The sequence below is a fragment of the Bos grunniens genome, chromosome 5, assembly GCF_055505025.1.
Source record: "Bos grunniens cultivar Pamir isolate PY7600 chromosome 5, Bosgru_T2T1.0, whole genome shotgun sequence".
NCBI lineage: Eukaryota > Metazoa > Chordata > Mammalia > Artiodactyla > Bovidae > Bos > Bos grunniens.
This window is the reverse complement of record NC_141169.1, coordinates 107466757-107486926: the sequence shown is the minus strand read 5'-3', so window position 1 is coordinate 107486926 and position 20170 is coordinate 107466757. Positions and strand designations below refer to the sequence as shown.

At 46.9% G+C, this 20170-nt stretch overlaps 2 protein-coding genes across 9 annotated transcripts in view; both read right to left on the bottom strand.

Moving 5' to 3' along the window:
• The window catches only part of CRACR2A (calcium release activated channel regulator 2A), a 156575-nt gene extending 142717 nt beyond the window's left edge, over positions 1–13858 (bottom strand). Inside the window, exons 1-2 of the mRNA XM_086404262.1 lie at positions 13404–13858; positions 12408–12568 (exon numbers count right to left, since the gene is read on the bottom strand). The gene's annotated coding sequence lies outside the window, so the exon portion shown is untranslated. The remainder of the gene's footprint in view (positions 1–12407; positions 12569–13403) is intronic.
• Positions 13859–14003: 145 nt separating this feature from the next.
• The window catches only part of PARP11 (poly(ADP-ribose) polymerase family member 11), a 33949-nt gene continuing 27782 nt past the window's right edge, over positions 14004–20170 (bottom strand). For 5 of the 8 annotated variants that reach the window (XM_086404267.1, XM_086404265.1, XM_086404268.1 and 2 more), the window contains 2 exons: positions 19606–19757; positions 14004–17706 (listed from right to left, as the gene is read on the bottom strand). In XM_086404267.1, the coding sequence (XP_086260393.1) occupies positions 17390–17706; positions 19606–19757 (469 nt within the window). In that variant the 3' untranslated portion in view covers positions 14004–17389. The remainder of the gene's footprint in view (positions 17707–19605; positions 19758–20170) is intronic. The other 3 variants (XM_086404269.1, XM_086404271.1, XM_086404272.1) reach the window with 1 other exon arrangement.

Here is a 20170-nt window from a genome sequence, read left to right as displayed (position 1 = left end):
GATCAAAACAGTAAGTCCTCAAGAAAATCAACCCTGAATATTATTGGAGGAACAGATGCTGAAACTGAAGCTCCAATATTTTGGCCATGTGATGCAAAGAACCAATTCATTGGAAAAGACCCTGATGCTGGGAAAGATTGAGGGCAGGAGAAGGGGGCAACAGAGGATGAGATAGTTGGATGGCATCACCGACTCAATGGACATGAGTTTGAGCAAACTCTGAGAGACAGTGGAGGGCAGAGGAGCCTGGCGTGCTGCAGTTCACGGGGTCACAAAGAGTCAGACACACCCAAGTGACTGAACAACAACAATGGCTGAATGAAGTGAGAAATTTAACCCTGAAGAAGACCTAAATTACGAGATCACAGGTTTCAAATAAAAGGAAGAGCTTTTGGGGGATGAAGAACTAGAATTACTCTGTTGAAGATTTCAAAAGATTTGACCTAGAGCGTTAAATAAAAAAGAAAGAAAGAAAGGGGACTTCCCTGGTGGTTCAGTGGTTAAGACCCTGAGCTTCCAACACAGGTTTGATCAGGTTTGATCTCTGGTCCCTGATCAGGGAACTAAGATCCCACATGCCGCATGGCCAATAAAGAAAAGAAAGATAGAAAAAAGAGAAGCTAGCGACCCGCTCCTGGACTTAGACATGGCCTTCTCCCCAAGGAGGACTGTGAGAGTGGAACAGCTGGGTGAAATCAGAAATGGCCTGGGTGAGACAGCTGGTCCTCCTTCTCTGTCCCCTTGGATGCTGGCATCCTTCAAAATGCCTCCTCCTAGGATGGCATCCTCCTAGGCCTCAGACCACTTCCTACGCTCACCTTAGGTGAGCTCATTCACTTCCAGGGCTCAGACAACCTCTAAACCAAACATGACCTTCAAGTCTCTATCTCTGGTCCTGCTCTTCCCCTTGAGCTCCACCATCACCCAGAGAAGAGTCTTTTAAAAGGTAATGTATCAAGATCAGACTTAATTATCTCCCTATCTTCATTAGTCAGGACTCTCGGTTGCTAGTGTCAGAAACCCAATAAGAACTACCTCCAGCATAAAGGGTAATTTATGGGTTCATGTTAACCAAACTGTAGGACAGGAGGGGATGAAATTAACTCCAGGGATGCCTAGAACCAGGGGCTGAAAGGCCACCAGAACTAGCTTCCTTCTGGGCCTCACATCTGCATCTCTGCTAAGGTTAAACTTTTTTCTACTGAAGGCCAGTTTTTTTTCCCCAAATATTAGATACATAACCATTAGCATTGCTAAATTTGCAACTTGACAGATTCACCATCAGAAAAAAATAAAAAACAGCTCTTTCCCCTAGTGACAATTCAAAATTCAGAATTACCGGGGAAGGTCTCCGACTGGGGTCACATGCCTGTATGTTGGTCAAACACTCCGGACAGGGAGGAGACAATAAGATACTATGATTGAACTAGCTTGTATCTGGTATCCACCCTTAGATCAATCATTATAGCTAAGGAGATGGCTTTTTATTAAATATTTTATTATTTTTAAATTTACATTTAAAAGGCAGTTCTTGGGAAGGCTGACATATTGAAGTTGGGGCAGGGGAGAACAGGTGCATCCGGGTGTGTCTGCTGTTCCCAGGAGATGGGAGCTGAGCCACGTAAATAAAACATCGATGTCCGCTGCATTCTCCAAGGATGCTCTGTGCACCGTACTCTTTTTCTCAGGCCACATGTGTGACTTGTGGGGTCTTGAACCTTGGCATTGAGAGCGTAGAGCCCTGATCACTGGACCTCCAGGGAATTCCCTGTGCCCGTGATCTCCACCAACAACATCTCGATTTATCTAGTCTCGCCAATCATGCCTCAGCTTCCTAAGAACTTTGGTCAGTTTCCCAAACAAAATCCAATCTCCTTCACTTGGAACATGAAGCCCCTCCCACCCTGGCCCAAACCTTCTCTCCAGCCATATCCCCTGTGATTCAGCTGTTCCACTCTCTGCTTCCTCAATAAGCACACGTGGCTGCCATGCCTGCACACTGTTCCTCAGACACAGACTGCCTCCGTCCCTTCCAGCCCCAAACACTCGCCCAAGCTCATGTCTGCCTGGATTGGACTGTCCTTTCTCACTTTGTCACCTGTATATCTTCCTTCATTGGAAAAAAACCCTGATGCTGGAAAAGACTGAAGGCAGGAGGAGAAGGGGGAGAGAGAGGATGAGATGGTCCATCACCGACTCAATGGACATGAACTGGAGCAATCTCCAGGAGATACTGAAGGACAGAGAAGCCTGGTGTGCTGCAGTCCATGGGGTTGCAAAGAGCCAGACACGACTGAGCAACTGAACAACAACCAGATTAAGGTAGGAAGTGGCCTTACCCGCAAGTTAAATCTACCTGCTCTCCAGGCACGTCTGACACCTCTGTATGTCCCAGGATGTGTGAATTCATCTCTCTGATCTGCACTTATCACATGGAGTTATCATTCACTTGTTGACCTGCGCGTCTCTTCACTTGACCAGGAGCCCTCAGAAGGTGAGGACCACACGTTGTTCATCTTTCAAGCTGGTCCTAGCACCAGCGTGGTAGGTGAATGGCTATCCCCTGGCATACAGTGGATGGCCAATCCATGTTTTATTTTTTTTCCTCTTTTTTTTTTTTATTGAAGTATAGTTGATGTACAGTGTTTTGTTAATTATTACTGCACAGCAAGGTGATTCAGTTATACATATATAGCAGTCTTTTTTCATATATTCTTTTCCATTACGGTTTATCATAGGACATGGAATAGAATTCCTTGTTCTAGACAGTCAGACCCTGTTGTGATGTTTAATGACTAAAGCAACAATGAAGTTTCTAATTTTGAGCATTCATTTGGTAGTTTTAATAACTGAAGCCTCATATTACCAAAACTTCTTAGTTCCTTTTATTCTCTTTAGGATATGAGAGTGAATTAAAGGCTAATGAGTGGGTGGATTTGGTTTCATTACTTCCATCCCAAATATTTTATTCAGATTTGCCAAAGAGAAAGTCACTCAGTTGTGTCTTTGCGACCCCATGGACTTCTGGACTGTATGGTCCATGGAATTCTGGACTGTATAGGCCAGAATACTGGAGTGGGTAGCCTTTCCCTTCTCCAGCGGATCTTCTCAACCCAGGGATTGAACCCAGGTCTCCCGCACTGCAGGCAGACTCTTTACCAGCTGAGCCACCAGGGAAGCCCACGGTGCTACTGCAATAACCACCACCCCATATTGCTGTATATTTCTGAAGCTTCTTCACTGCCATATGAGTCCAGATAGTACATAGATTTTTATCTTCCCTGAGCTCCGAAGTGCACGCTGCACTGGCAGGTGAACGAGCATAAACCTGTGGCCTGGCTACACACTAAATAATGCAAATGCCTGGTTTTCCATCCTGAGTTTTTCCCCTTGATTAGAAGATTCCAAATAGCTGTGATGTGTAAATTGTTATCATGATGAAGGGCATTTACTTTTGAGTGATCTAACTTTGCATGTGCATCAGAGTTGATTCGAGGTGAACGCTCCCCCCATCTCACTTCTCTGCAATTTGCTTTCTCATGTAGAAGACCAAGGCATGAAGCCAGGCTCTTGGGACGCCACTGCATTCTCTCTGCTCTAGGTGGGGATTTACCACCCCAGGTTGTGCCAACTACCTTATGCTGCATGACCTCAGTCATTAGAGAAATTCCTCAACATCTAGATCCCCTATGAGGTTCCTCCCGGCCCGTGGGTGGCAGACAACCCGTGTGACAGCAGAGCACAACCCGTGTGGCAGCAGAGCACTCCCCTGGCACTATCGTTCCTCTCATTACGATAGACCAGACTCTCAAAGGTCATCTGGCAAGAGGGTCCACGTTCTCTCAAACAGCTCTGGCTACACTGAGAACACCCTCGCTCTCTGCTACTTCATCCTTTATTTCAATATGTGCTGCTTCTTATTTGGTGTTCTGTCTACTTGCCTTTTTATGATCCACATCTGATGCTAAGCCAGCGAGCTGTGAACATAAATTGCTTTGCAGAGGTGACCTTGCTTTTATTTTCGACAGCTTTGAGAGAGTAGGAGCTGTGTTTCACAGAAGACAGGAGCCGGAAGGGGCCTTAGACCACCTCCTCATTCTACAGACATGGAGCTGAGCCCCAGGGGGAGGAAGTGACCTGCCAAGGTCGGGGAAGAGCCAAAATGAGACCTGGGTTAATGCAAGTGACTCTAAAACCAACAAAGAGACGTGCCAGTATTGAAGACAATGAGCTAGGTTCTGCCAGAAGAATAGAGAAAATGGTTCAGATGGTACAGAATCTGCCTACAATGCAGGAGACCTGGGTTCAATCCCCTGGGTTGGGAAGATCCTCTGGAGAAGGGAATGGCAACCCACCCCTGTATTCTTGCCTGGAGAATCCCATGGAGAGAAGAACCTGGCGGGCTACAGTCCAGGGGTCGCCAAGAGTCAGACACGACTGAATGACGAATGTTATACTTACCCTGAGGACCCGACCGCAGGCCATGGTCACGTAGGAAGAGCCAAAGCATTAGGTGCTGTTGCTGTTATTGTTGACGATGAAAGTGTACAAAGGCTTCGCAGAGAGTCTTCAGCCTGGAAGCAGTGTCTGAAATCCTGCTGCCCTGGAGCACCATGCGCTCTGCCCCCAGCGCACCGGGGCTGTCTGGAAGTTGGGAGGTGGCATCTAGGTCACAGATGGATTCTTCCTTGTGCTGCTTGGCCGATCTGTGCCTCAGTTCTCCTCTCCTGCATCTTGTGCTCTCAAGCTCTTTGAGAGGAGAAGGTCTGTGTTGGGCTCTGACTCTGGCTCCGCGGGGTCACTTCTTCCAGACGTTCTGAGCCTCCACCCTGGCCTGAAGGGATGGACGCCCACCTCCAGGAAGAACTCAGCCAGCCATAAAACCGGGCCCCATCGTGGAGCTGCCAACATACTTCAGACACTGTGCCGAGCACCTTCATATGCCCAGTCTCTGATGACTCACAACAGCATTAAAAGACAAAGAGGACTTCCTTGGTGGTCCTGGTAGTTAGGGATCCGCCTGCCAGTGCAGGGGACATGGGTTTGGACAGGGGACCAGGACATGCCCCTGGTCCAGGACAATTCCACATGCAGAGGGGGCAACTAAGCCTAAGCACCCTGAAGCCGGTGCGCCCTAGAGCCTGTGCTCCTCAGTAAGAGAGGCCACTGCAATGAGAAGCCCACGTGCCACAGCTAGCGAGTAGCCCCCACTCGTGGCAACCAGAGAAAGCCCGCGCGGCAATGAAGACCCAGCACAGCCAAAAGTAAATAAAAATAAATAAATACGCAAATACGAAGAAAAGACAAAGCAGCAGCAGCTCGGAGCAGCTGAGTGACTTCTCCCATGCACATGGTTAGAAAGGGGCTGAGCTGGGTCTGTCACACAGGGCGGTCTGACTCCGAAAACTGTATTTTCCATGACGGCACACTGCCTTACAAACAGAAAATGCTAAACCCATGACACATATATTTTTTAAACGTTGATCTTATAACACATAGATTTTTTTTTTAATGGAGGGTATCAGTGCTAAGCTCAGGCAATGACAGCCACGTTACAACAACGATGCAGGCAAAGCCAGACCACTGGCCGGGTGACCACAAAGCCTGTGTCTGGGCTCTCTGCCAGCTCTGACCCTGACATGTGACCTTGGGAGTCAACTTCCTGTCCTCGCAGTGACAGGTTATTACCTAACCCTCCACCCCACCTCCATTTCACAGGAAGTGTGAAAGTTTACCTTTTAAAACTCCGCAGGGCACCAAGTGCAATTCCTCGGACTTTGAGAGAGGGATTTCAGAAGTGTGTGTTGTGGGACTTCCCTGGGGGAAGTGGCTAAGACTCTGCACTCCCAATGCAGGCGGCCCGGGGTTTGATCCCTGGTCGGGGAACTAGGTCTCACATGCCACAACTAAGACCCAGTGCAGCCAAATAAGTAATTCAATAATATTCAAAATCTAAAAAGAAACATGTGTTGATATGTCAAAGATTCCCATTTTAAGCTCAGTTTATGGCCCAACTTTTGGACACATGTTTGGTAAAGAACGTAGCATATGCAGAACGTCACAAGGTGCTGACTTTGCAATGGAATAAGGCAAGAAATCAAGACCATCCCCAAGAAAAAGAAATGCAAAAAAGCAAAATGGCTGTCTGAGGAGGCCTTACAAATAGCTGTGAAAAGAAGGGAAGGGAAAAGTAAAGGAGAAAAGGAAAGATATATCCATTTGAATGCAGAGTTCCAAAGAATAGCAAGGAGAGATAAGAAAGCCGTCCTCAGTGATCAATGCAAAGAAACTGAGGAAAACAACAGAATGGGAAAGATTAGAGATCTCTTCAAGAAAATCAGAGATACCAAGGGAACATTTCATGCAAAGATGGGCTCAATAAAGGACAGAAATGGTACGGACCTAAGAGAAGCAGAAGATATTAAGAAGAGGTGGCAAGAATACACAGAAGAACTGTACAAAAAAGATCTTCATGACCAAGATAATCACAATCGTGTGATCACTCACCTACAGCCAGACTTCCTGGAATGTGAAGTCAAGTGGGCTTTAGAAAGCATCACTATGAGCAAAGCTGGTGGCGGTGATGGAATTCCAGTTGAGCCATTTCAAATACTGAAAAATGATGCTGTGAAAGTGCTGCACTCATTATGCCAGCAAATTTGGAAAGCTGAGCAGTGGCCACAGGACTGGAAAAGGTCAGTTTTCATTCCAATCCCAAAGAAAGGCAATGCCAATGAATGCTCAAACTACCGCACAATTGTACTCATCTCACACGCTAGTAAAGTGATGCTTAAAATTCTCCAAGCCAGGCTTCAGATATGTGAACCGTGAACTTCCAGATGTTCAAGCTGGTTTTAGAAAAGGCAGAGGAACCAAAGATCAAATTGCCAACATTCGCTGGATCATCGAAAAAGCAAGATAATTCCAGAAAAACATCTATTTCTGCTTTATTGACTATGCCAAAGCCTTTGACTGTGTGGATCACAATAAACTGTGGAAAATTCTGAAAGAGATGGGAATACCAGACCACCTGACCTGCCTCCTGAGAAATCTGTATGCAGGTCAGGAAGCAACAGTTAGAACTGGACATGGAACAACAGACTGGTTCCAAATAGGAAAAGGAGTACATAAGGGCTGTATATTGTCACCCTGCTTATTTAACTTATATGCAAAGTACATCATGAGAAACACTGGGCTGGAAGAAGCACAAGCTGGAATCAAGATTGCCAGGAGAAATATCAATAACCTCAGATATGCAGATGATACCACCCTTATGGCAGAAAGTGAAGAGGAACTGAAGAGCCTCTTGATGAAAGTGAAAGAGGAGAGTGAAAAAGTTGGCTTAAAGTTCAACATTCAGAAAACTAAGATCATGGCATCCGGTCCCATCACTTCATGGCAAATAGATGGGGAAACAGTGGAAACAGTGTCAGACTTTATTTTTCTGGGCTCCAAAATCACTGCAGATGGTGACTGCAGCCGTGAAATTAAAAGATGCTTACTCCTTGGAAGGAAAGTTATGACCAACTTAGATAGCATATTCAAAAGCAGAGACATTACTTTGCCAACATAGATCCGTCTGGTCAAGGCTATGGTTTTTCCTGTGGTCATGTATGGATGTGAGAGTTGGACTATAAACAAAGCTGAGTGCAAAAGAATTGATGCTTTTGAACTGTGGTGTTGGAGAAGACTCTTGAGAGTCCTTTGGACTGCAAGGAGATCCAACTAGTCCATCCTAAAGGAGATCAGTCCTGGGTGTTATTGGAAGGACTAATTTTTAAGCTGAAACTCCAATACTTTGGCCACCTGATGCGAAGAGCTGACTCACTGGAAAAGACCCTGATGCTGGGAAAGATTGAGGGCAGTAGTAGAAGGGGAGAACAGAGGATGAGATGTTTGGATGGCATCACCGACTCGATGGACATGGGTTTGGGTGGACTCCAGGAGTTGGTGATAGACAGGGAGGCCTGGTGTGCTGTGGTTCATGGGGTCACTAAGAGTCAGACACGACTGAGTGACTGAACTGAACTGAAGGCAAGAAAGAAGTTACAGGATTAGAGATGGTGATTTTATTTAATTTGATGACTGGAGAGGGAAGCTTTGAAGAGTAACTATTTTTGTCTTTATGGACACAGAAAGTACTCCAAATATTTGCTAGGTGACATAAAATTTCATAAGAGAAAAGAAAATAAAGATTCAGTGATGGTATGGGAAAAGGTTATCTAGGCAAATATTTTAGAGAGATTAGATGTGCTGTGCTGTGCTCAGCAGCTTCAGTCATGTCCGACTCTTGGTAACCTCATGGACTGTAGCCCGCCAGGGTCCTCTGTCCATGGGATTCTCCAGGCAAGAATACTGGAGTGGGTTGCCATTCCAACCTCAACTGGATCTTCCCAACCTAGGGATCAAACCTGGGTCTCCTGCATTACAGGCAGATTCTTTACTGACTGAGCCACTGTGGGACATGATGCCAATTAAAATAAAAAGAATAGGACAAAGAAATTTTTCCCCCAGCCCTTCCGAGAGCAGGCTTCAGACATAGTACCCCATCACACTGTTTGGTGGTATCTAAAACAGAAGAGAAGGTGTGTCTATTTTAAAGAATCTGATGTAGGGAGTTCTTGCATTATGTGCTTCAAACAAAAAGCAATTGCTTTAAAAATAAATAAACAAAACCTGTTAAGAGGTTACTGTTCGAAAGGGTCTCACTTTTCCCAGCAATTATTACAAAAGGGATGAATGCAGGCTCGCATGGACTTGAGCAGAGGAGACCAGAAACTTTCTGGGGGGGTCCTTTCCCCCTGTTCTCCACAGTTTACCGCTGGTAGCTCAGTGCCCGACTTTGCTGTCCGCCGTCTGGGGGAGATGCTGCCCTCTAGTGTCCACTGCTCACAATAGCATCTCACCGCCCAGATGCTGATCTAATTAGGAAGCCCCTGTAATGGGATGGACATGAGTTTGCCCAAGCTCTGGGAGTTGGTGATGGACAGGGAAGCCTGGTGTGCTGAAGTCCATGGGGTCGCAAAGAGTCAGACACGACTGAGCAGCTGAACTGAACTATAAGGTGGTCTCTGACCTCCAGCCAAACACAATCACCCTACAGAGCAAAGCCATTCAGAAAGGAGAATCAACATTAAGGAGTTTGTTGAATTAAAATCGTTTTCTGAGAAAACTATGAGAAGAGCGCGTACAGCGCTGAGGTGCGAGGGTGTCGAGTTCCCTTACCCCTCCTGATTGTGGACCGCACGCGGATACAGCACGGAACACGCACAGAACACCTGGTCCCTGGGCCGATCCTGGGCAGACCGAGGGGTGCAAGGAATGGGGAGGGGTGGCAGGTCCAACCTTCACACTGAGTTCCTAACTCTGCCTCGTGGAAGCAGGGGTTTGGGAGTTCCAGGCAGGATGGAAAACTTCTTGGTGACAAGGTGATGAGCAAACTAGACTGACACAGACGGCCTTTCGGTCTTGACTTGTGACTTGGAGCTCCTTGAAGGAAGGCAGGGTTTTTACCACGTTATCTTGCCTGGCACGTTGTCCATATAGATACTCAGCTATTGTTTTGTTGCATGAATGAATACATTCACTTACAGTTTCTCTTGAGGGAGAAAAAAATTAGTTCAAATAAATAATTAATGGATCGAGAGAGAAAAAGAGAGCAGCCTCTGACATTTAGAAAGTGGCCATAAACTTGGAGTGGGGTCGCAAAGAGTTGGACATGACTGAGCGACTGAACTGATCAACTTGCAGAATACCAACCTCAGGAGAAGTTATGAGGAGACCCTGGCTAGATGAGACAGAGCAAGGCCACTTCATAGCTCTAAGCATAGACGACAACAAGGTCAGTGAACCACCCACAGAATACCAAACACCCACCCCACATCAGAAGGAGCGTCTGCTGCTCCGTGACCAAGTCCAGCTCATCCTCCGGCTCGTCTTCCTGTCCCACAGATAAGACTCCTCGAAATGCCCAGTTGCAGACTTGCCTGCTTCTTGGCAGCCTCCAATCTTGGGCAGAGCCCCACGTCCTTAGAGGCTCCCCCCAAATCCTCAATAAACTCTTCCTAAGCCCCGCTTGCTGGGACTCCCCATGGCTCCAGGTCTGGACTCTCGCTGGCTACAACCCTGATTGTTTAGCTCCAGGGCTGCTTCTGGGGCTGCTTGGCCAAGTTGAAGTGCTAAGAAGAAAAGAATACCCAGGACTCCGAGTTCTGTGTGGAACCTGTCGGGCTCCCAAGAGCTCTGGGTCTTAAATGTTAACACCCAATAACCCTTCCTGAGGCATTCTCCTAGGCACCCCACAGTCAGCTCATCACAGGAGGCAGGCTCTGTTGTTTAGTCCTCCGTCATGTCCAACTCTCGATCCCCCTAGACTACAGCCTGCCAGGCTCCTCTGCCCATGGGAGTCTTTAGGCAAGAATATTGGAGTGAGTAGCCATTCCCTCCTCCAGGGGATCTTCTCAACCCAGGGATCAAACCCATGTCTCCTGCACTGGCAAGCGGGTTCTTTACTGCTGAGCCACCAGGGAAGCCTAGGCGCTGTTACTATCCCCATTTACAGACACAGAGGTGCAGCACGGAGAGGTTAAGTAACCTCTGTCTCTGCGAGGTCAAACAGCTGGCGGGAGATAGGACCAGGGTTCAGCTTGGTTATCTGACCCCAGAGCCCAAGCTGCAGATAGACGGGACTCTGAAGGTAGAAGGAGGAATGTGCGTGTGTTTCCGCTGGCAGTGGGAGCAGGGGAGGAAGGCATGAGCAAAGGCCCAGGAACAGGAATGAACAACTCTGCATAATCAGCATCTGGATTCTAAGTCGAATAAAAATCTCTGCAACATCCGCTGATGTCCCAGTCACCACGCCCCCCTCCCTTCCCCACCCCCACCCCCGGCACTGACCCAGCCCCCTGGGTCAGCCCCCAGCCTTCTGGAAGCCAGACCTCAGGGCCAGGTGCACGCATTGGCGTGACAGATTCTGGTTCTTGAAGTGGCTGGGATCCTGCCATCTTCACTAGAATAATAAAGAATGTTCCATTGGCCCACACCCACACCTGTTCCTCATCTCCTAGAACCTGAAGGCATAGAAGGGTGTGGCCAGGCCCAGAGTCCCCCTAACTAGCACCCGCCCCTCTTTCTGATCTGTGTGTCCAGACGTCACTTCTCAAGGAAGCCTCCTCTGATCCCTCGGGATTGGTTACATCCTTGGTCACAGGCTGCCAAGCAGCCTTAACTTCCCCCTTACTAAAGCCTGTGGCAGTGCAGAATGTCCTCCTGCCGGACCATGAGTCCCACGGGGCTGGGGCTATGCTGGACTGGGTTGCTGCCTGGCTCACCCCTGGAACTGAGACGTGAACTTGAGGGGGACAGACTGAGTAGCTGGAGATTCAGGGAAAACGAGGTCAATCCCTTTCCTTTCCCGTCCCAAACCCTTGCCTCTTGGCCCTCAGCCAAGTCAGGTGTTCCTAGAGAAATCCAGCCACAGGTTGTTCTACCAAGAGCTCGGTCAGTCTCCAGTCAACTTCACCTTCTGAGAAGTGACGGTTCCCCTCTGGTGAGTTATCCAAGGTCACCCGGAGCCAGCAAAGTCAGAAATAAGACTCAGATTAGTGCTCCCAAGATGGTCCTTTTCTTAAATGAATAAAGAGGAGGAACTGGGCCGGACATTGATTCTCTTAAGAATTCTCTAAGAATGTTCATCAAACGCAGACTGAGAATGTCTACTGATTCTGTATGGGACCTGCAGAAATACTCAAGTGTCATGAGCCCTTCAGGACAAGGTATTTCTTAAAAATGAACAGGAAAACACAAGAAGCACCACGTGGGTTCATGGTTAACACTGCAGAGGTGAGCTGAATTCAACTCTGGATTGCGACTCTCCTGAGCCAGCTTAAACAGCAGGGTGGGAGCTGGGATCAGCTTGCTGTGCAGCCTCTCGGCGGAGGGCAAAGCACAGCGGAAAAAGCTGCAGAGAACACAAGCGTCGTTGGCATATCCTGTATGTTCCCTTCTCACGAGGAGCCATTAAAAATAAATAAGACCAGTGCTAATTTCTTAGATCCACAGCCACACAGGGAGAAGGTTCAAATAAAAGCCAAGCTCTTAGCCTGCAGGGCTGAGGAACGAAAGCCAGGCAATTAGAGCTGCGAAAACGCTTTACATAATCTTGCAGCAGGAGGCCGAGCTGAGTCACATTCAGGAAGGAGCCTTCACTCAGGTGTTAGGAAGAAGCAAGATGCCTTCCCACCTGGGATGGGGGGAACACAGGCCAGCAGGGGTTGGGGGAGAGGCGGGACACACCAAACCAACTCCCCAGCCAGCTCCCAGCCTAGAGTCTGGGAATGATACTCCCTGAGGAATAGTGGGGGTTGGTGATGAGCTGTCAACATCTTTCCCAGACGTTTGGGACTCACCTCTCCCATGGACATCATTCTCGATGACCAGGCAGCCCCCGAGAGCCGTGTACCTCGTATTTCTTTGAAACGTTCCTCTTTTCCATCAGCAGTGCCCAAGCATTATGATCCAGTGATCCATGGGAAGTGAAGCAGAGTGGCTTCTTTCGTCAAACCTTTCCCTACATTTAGGGCAAGGGGGTAAAATGAAGCATAGTCACGTTGCTGAAGCTTCTGATCAAAAACAATTTTTGACAAGGCTTCTGTTTTTCTTTTCCTTGCTATCTTTTTATTACCATCCCTTTTTCACTTTGCAAGTACAGAGATGTATACTTTCATCTAGAAATGGACTATTTTATGCAAAATAGTCCATGTTCATTGAAAAATAAATAAAACATCCCTCCCCCAGGGGCCAGAGGGCAGTCTGGGATGGAAGGGTCATCAGAAACACCCACTGTAAGATGGTTTTTAGCCCTGTTCTTGGCAATCTGTGTGTGTGTGTGTACACGCGCGTGTAGTTGATCAGTCGTGTCTGACTCTTTGTGACTCCATGGACTGTAGCCCACCAGGCTCCTCTGTCCATGGGATTCTCCAGGCAAGAATACTGGAGTGGGTTGCCATGCCCTCCTCCAGGGGATCTTCCTGACCCAGGGATCAAACCCAGGTCTCCTGTGTCTCCTGCTGAACAGGAGATCCACTGGGGCAACCTGGGAGGTGACATCAAATAGCTGGATGGCTTAGACACATTTCTGTAAAGATATCACCTTTCTCCATCATCCATCAAAACTCAGCAGAATTTTCATCATAATGAGTCCCAATAAAAGTCCAATTTAGACAGACTAGGACCTAGCTTCAGCAAACGGAAAACTTAACTTGTTTCCATGGGTGGGTAGTCTTAGTCATTCTGTTTTGCCTTTCTACCACTCTACAATTAAGGGATCTTTTAACACCTCCCTTTTTGACCAACAGAAGCCGAAAGATTAAGTGAAGTGTCTAACTCGCTTCAAAAAGACATACCCGGGAGGGGCTGGAGGCCGGTGGACTCAGGAAGCTCACTCTTCGGGTGAGGGCAGACAGCCTCCTGGATTCTCCTCTGGGCCAGGAGCCACCGAGAGTGAAGGTACCAGGCCCTGGTCTGTTTCGGAATTTTCAATTGCATGGAGTAAGTGTTTTCCGCCACGGGTTATGTGTTTAGCTGTTGCTTGTGATGATTCAAACCGAGAACAAGAGATTTCCCACACCTGCAAGTGGGTTACGTAAGAGTTACAGGAAACAAAACACCTCAAGAGTCCTTTAACTCTGAGCTGAGAACTGAGGTTTAAATAATGCAAGGTGGAAATGAGACATAGACATCGCAGAAAGAAATATATAACATATGCAGCCCTCCATGACCCGCTACAGGGAGCACTGATTACTCCATGTAGAAAGAGTGTATTTGTGAGTCCAGAGCGGCTCCCAGGTCTTGAGCATCCTCACAGGAACAGTCTAGAAATGAAAGCGACGCTGATACAAAACCTTCTTCTTCATCACCACAAAGATCTAGGAGATTGTTTCTTATCAACACATATATTTTTTTTTAACCCTGAGGCTGATATTACCAAAGTGATAAAAGAACAGTTACTATCAGCTGCAGTTTATTCAGGGCAAAATTTTAAAAATCATTTATTCATGAATCTGGAATGGATTCCCTCTCCCCCAACCCGCACACACATGATGACAGGAAAAGAAGGCAAACAGTGGTGTCCAGTCTCATTACACAGTGATGATACGACTCTCAAATCAGTCTGCTGATCACAGCAAAGAGGACGCTAACACCAATGAACTCGACACGATCACGTTTAAGAAGTTCATCAAACTCAGGTCTTTCTTATGAAAGAGGATTTGGAGTACGACCTCAGACAAGAATAACAGCACAGTTCTCTCTTACAATGTCTATTTCACCGCACTCTGCCTACAGAGAGGAGCTAGCTAGTGAAGTTCAGAGTTCACCTGGGGGGTTGCCTTGCAAGTTTCAACCTCAGGCTCTTAGTCTCCTGGAGGTCAGATCAGCTAATGTCCAGAAGTTGTGTGTGTGTGTATGTGCGTGCGTGTGTGTGCACGCGCACTCAGTCACTCAGTCCTGACTCTTTGTGACCCCATGGACTGCAGCCCACCAGGCTCCTTTGTCCATGGGATTTTCCAAGCAAGAATACTGGAGTGGGTTTCCATTTCCTTCTCCAGGGGATCTTTCCAACCCAAGGATCAAAACCACGTCTCTTGAGTCTCCTGCCAATGAAAGTGAAAGTCGCTCAGTCACGTCCAACTCTTTGCAACCCCATGGACTGTGTCCATGGACTTCTCCAGGACAGAATACTGGAGTGGGTGGCCTTTCCCTTCTCCAGGGGATCTTCCCAACCCAGGAATCGAACACAGGTCTCCTGCATTGCAGGCGCATTCTTTACCAGCTGAGCCACAAGGGTAGCCCAAGAATACCGGAGTGGGTAGCCTATCCCATCTCTCACAGATCTTCCTGACCCAGAAATCGAACTGGGGTCTCCTGCATTGCAGGCAGATTCTTTACCAACTGAGATAAAATCTACAACAGTTATTCCATTCAAGCATTGGGGAGGCCATCAAATTAAACTGGAAAAGAGAGCTGTGTTGAATTGGGGACTGTCTGAACATCAGTTTGTATGTAAGTAACAAATAAGTAGAAGAAAAAGATTGTCAGCATGTGCCTTCCTGATGTCTCTGAGGTCGTTTTTGCGAGCAGGTCCGCAGCAGTGGTAAGCTGCCTCCCATGAGGCAGCAGCCTGGTGACTTTCTCTCCTGTATTTCCATGGTGACTTCCACATGTTTATAAAATGTGTCCTTTCTAAAAACACGAACAGCACTTCATCAAAACCAGCTGTTCCTCTGCACATCAGAGTCAGGAACTCTCGGCTGTCACTTGGCTCCAGTGAGCTGGACACAGCTTCCTGGGTGGCAGGTGTCCGTGTGTGACCTACTCTCGGCACAGTCACATGCCCTCAGGGCTGCAGGGAGTCTGGGGGAGGCAGCAGCAGCTGAAGAACCGCCTCGCCTAACCTGCTCCCTACGCCTTATTTGTATGGTGTCTTTGCAGTTCAAGGGACAGAGCTGAGCGTCCCAGGTGAGCACATGTACTGGGTTTTTCTTGAGAAGTTAAATTACCTTGACTACCTTTCAGCCCAAATTGGGGTGAAAGGTAATGGAGATGGAATTTAGTACCAAAGTGAATTCGAAAAAGGATTTCCAGGAAAGATACCAGTATTCTGGGGATTTCTCTGGCGGTGCGGTGTTAAGACTCTGCTCTTCTAAGGCAGGGGGGTGTGGCTTCAATCCCTAGTCAGGGAACTAAGATTCCACATGCCCTCGAAGTGCAGACAGAAAATAAATAAATCTTGGAGATGGCAAAACTTAAAAAAAAAAAAGATACCAAATTTTTTTTTTTTCAGCTATAACCACAGAAAATCAAGGCTGGAAAAAGTCTTTAACAATCATATGATCAAATCCTCCACCCGACACCTGAACTCCTACGTAACATCTCTGCCAAGTTGCTGTCCTGTCTCTGCTAGAATAGCTTTAGGGGCAGGAAGTTCTTTCAACATCACTTATTCCTCCTTAAAATAGAACAGCCAGGCAGATGGAGCAGGTAAACAAACTTCACTGAGCACGATTATGAATTGTACCTAATTTTTCAAGACAGTGAGCAGACTGTCTACTGCTACTCAAAAGAACAAATCAGATTGGTTGCAAGCATCTCAGGCTTTCTGGAACGATTCAAAATGGGGAATTTAGAAGTGTGGGTTTTATAAATCATAGCTGAATAGCTGTGCATTTGGTGGGGGGAGGATCGGATTAAAAATCTCTTAGAAGTAATCATTGTAAGAACCCGAAACAAAGGGAAAGTATGTGCTTGGTGCTGGAGAAGACTCTTGAGAGTCCCCTGGACAGCAAGGAGATCAAGCCAATCAATCCTAAAAGAAATCAACCCTGAATATTCATTGGAAGGACTGATGCTGAAGCTCCAATACTTTGGACACCTGATGTGAAGAGCCAATTCATTGGAAAAGACCCTGATGCTGAGAGAGATTGAGGGCAGAAGAGGGAAAGAGAGAATGAGACGGTTGGATGGCATCATTGATTCAATGGACATGAGTTTGAGCAAATTCTGGGAGACAGTGAAGGACAGGGAAGCCTGGCATCCTGCAGTTCTTGGGGTCGCAAAGAGTCGGACACAACTGACTGAACAAGAACGTGTGTTGTAAAAAAATTTCCTTTTGAAGATGCAGTAAGTACCTTGTGCAGGGAGTCTGGGTATAAGAATTGGGGAGCTCTAGGGGATGAGGTGCTTGCTAATTGCAGTCATTTGGGCTGCAGGAGGCAGAAGAGGTGAGCAAGGCCAGTCACACCCCGCAGTGACTCTTTGCCTCTCCCAAAGGCATCAGGAGAGGGTGCCCTGTCTTGATCCTCTCCTTCTGGCCTGCTTGGCAGCACTGCCTACCGTTCTTTTGTGTCTGATTTCTCTCAAGTTACTCAGGCTGCTTCAAGGTTTTAAACTGCCTCCCATCCTCCCGAAGACTAACAAAGCAACACATAGATCAGTGGATGATCATTTCAGAATTTGTTTACAAAATCTCAGTTCCTCTCAAGGGACACTTTTATGTCTACATTTTTTTGATCATATATAGGACTAAGTCTACTTGAACTGAAAACATTCACCCTAAAGACACACATGTAAACCTTAAAGATGGAGTGACTCAGACGATTCCATTTTGAGCGCCGCCCTTAAACAGCAGTGGTATTGCGCTTTAACAAACGTCAGCGACAAACGGAAACAGAACAACAAACCAACCGTAAAGTCAGTGTGTCTTTTTATAGAGAGGCCTCTTTCTGCTTCAGAGGGATCAGAGCATTAACACTGAGTGGCTAGATGATCGGTGCGCAGACCTCCCTGCGAAAAAGAATATAGCTCCCTCAACCTCGAAGACTTGGATGTGAAATCAGTGAAAGTCTATCAGGTACTCGGGGTAGATCTGGTTAGCGTCGAACACCACAAAGACCCTGGGATTCCAGGTGTCGTCCACGCAGCTGTCATACAAGTTTACATAGCTGCCGTCTTTGGAGGGAGGGCGCATATATTTGGAGTCTCCATTTATGTAGTCTCCAATCAGCACTCGGGCGAGAAACATGGATTTGTGTGTTCGGAACAGATGCCGCTGCGGCAGGCTGACCCCGTGGATCTGGAACGTGTTTCCGTGCTTTACGTCATCTTTGCAGAAGCGGCTGGAGTAAGCAGCGTCTCGAGCAAAATAGGTTCCTTAGACAGAAAGGGCCCCGGAGAGCCAAGGTTACTCCAAGGAATGTATGAAACACAAGCGAAACTACTGGGGCTAGGGGGACAGACACAGGCAATCGTAGAGCCAAGATAGACGTGGAATTCCCTCAACTATAGGTGTTAAAGAAAAGAACAGAAATCTGTCTGTTGTGGACAGCTGCGATGCAGATGGCCACTGGGGTGTGTGTGTTAGTACAGACCAGTCCCCACCACCAACACCATCCCCATCCCCACCAAAATGCAGCTACTGGACTTGTGTAGTGGTATTCAAAAAGAATATTACAGGGACTTCCCTGGCAGTCCAGTGGTTAAGAGTCCAAGCATCCAAGGCAGGGGTCCCAGGTTTGATCCCTGGTTGGGGAACTAAAATCCCACATGCCATGTGGTATGGCCAAAAACAAATCTTATAAATAAATCCAATATGTAAGACAGACACAAGTGGCTTCTGTGATTACAAGTGGCAGGACCCGCCTTGTAACTGCTGGGACCTCCCTCCCTCTTCTATTTCCTTCCACCCTTTCCCCACCTGCTACCCACCCATCTAAGCACCCATCACTGGGGAGCACAGTGAAACCACGGGTCTGCACAGATGATTTCAAACCCCAAGAAACCATGTTTCTATTTTACAAGGTGACAGTTCAATAATATTTTTGGAAATGATAGAACCCCACATCCAGAAATCCAGGAAAAGATTTCCGGAGATAATGCAATTCAGCTCACACCCGAACGTTCCAGAAGAACAAGCTCACGGGTCTACTGGCTAAACAGGAATCTCCATGAAGCATCTGACTCTTCCAAACTGGGAGGTCTAGGAGGCTGCCCTCAGTAAGGGAGCACTTACCCAAAACACTTTGGAAATGAATTGCAAAGTCCCCTATTACTCAAATCCAGTGGGATTTATGTAATACCTTTCTGATCCTCTTACACAGTTAAATAAAGGGGATGGCCTTTTCAGCCGTGATTTTTTAAATTAACGCAGCCCCTCTTGCTGGAGGGAAGGTGCAAAATAAGGACCCAGCATACAGGCAATGCAGCTCACACACAGGCTAAGTCGCTTCAGTCGTGTCCGACTCTTTGCAACCCAGCGGACTGCAGCCCACCAGGCTCCTCTGCCCATGGGATTCTTCAGGCAAGAATACTGGAGTGGGCAGCCATGCACTCCTCCAGGGGATCTTTCTGACCAGGGATCAAGCCTACATCTCCTGCAATGCAGGCGGATTCTTTACCACTGAGCCACCAGGGAAGACCAAGTTAAGGTCCACCTCTTAATGTTAATGTTTATGTTTATGTTAATGTTAATGTTTCCCCTCCCCTCTCTCCTTAACGTGCTTGTCTAGTGAGCAAAGACTAAGGAACTCAGACTTCCACAACATTAGGAAAAAGGGGAGGATTTCCCCCATTATTCTTTAAAGCTCATCAACATTCCAACCTATCATTTTCTAAAAAAAAACAAACAAAAAATAGACCTATGTAACCATGTACACATTAACTGATTTATTTTTTAGTGCTCTGTGTACTTGACATAAAACAGTTTGGTGTACAGACTTATCCATGGAAAGGACTCATATGTGGAAACTAAATGTCATAATGCAAAAATGAGCAAATCTAGACATGATGTCCCACCTGAATGGCTGGGACTTGGGGGCAGCAGTGGAGGGTGGTTATCTGACCTCGGAGAGATGTGAAAAGTCTTCCTTCCATCTTGCACAAGCAGGAAGTGGCTTTTTGGCGGCTCAGAAACTCTGAGGGTGTGCCAGGAGCCTAGCATTTAACTTTTGCGTCTAACATTTAACTTAAAGCCTCTGGAGCCCCTGAATCTCATTAATCCTCTCTCAAAGAGAAGACTGTCTCCTAGCACTCCGACTAGGTTCGGATGATTACCTTTGCCAAAGAGAGCACCGTGGATGCCGTTGATTCTCCAGTCAAAGTTGTGAATGCAAATCGCCTCCACGAACTCACTGCTGGTGCCATGGAACAGCATTTGTTCATTAATCTGAGGCACGCCTCTTTTTTTCTTGAGCTGAGCCTTTTTCCTAAAAATACAATGCACAGACACAAAACACACAGAAATCTACTGTAAGTGGCATCACTGATTCTTCAAGGAGTGAAGCGCAATAGAATGGGTGAAACAGAAAACGGTAATTTAACATCTACCACAAGTGGACATATAATAGCTCTGGAAAAAATAATCTCACATGCTCTTGGGACATCTAAATTGGTTCATCAAAAATTACTAGTTAACAGACAAGGGTAAAAATTATACCCCAAACTACACTATAAATCAACTATACTTCAATTAAATATTTTAATTTTAAAAAATTAAAAAAAAAAAAACTATAGATCTCCCAGATGATGCCCCATCACAGTAAAATGACTGATTGCTTAAACCAGTCAAGCTTTACCGATACCTAAAAATGACACTACAGACAATAAATAACTGTTCACA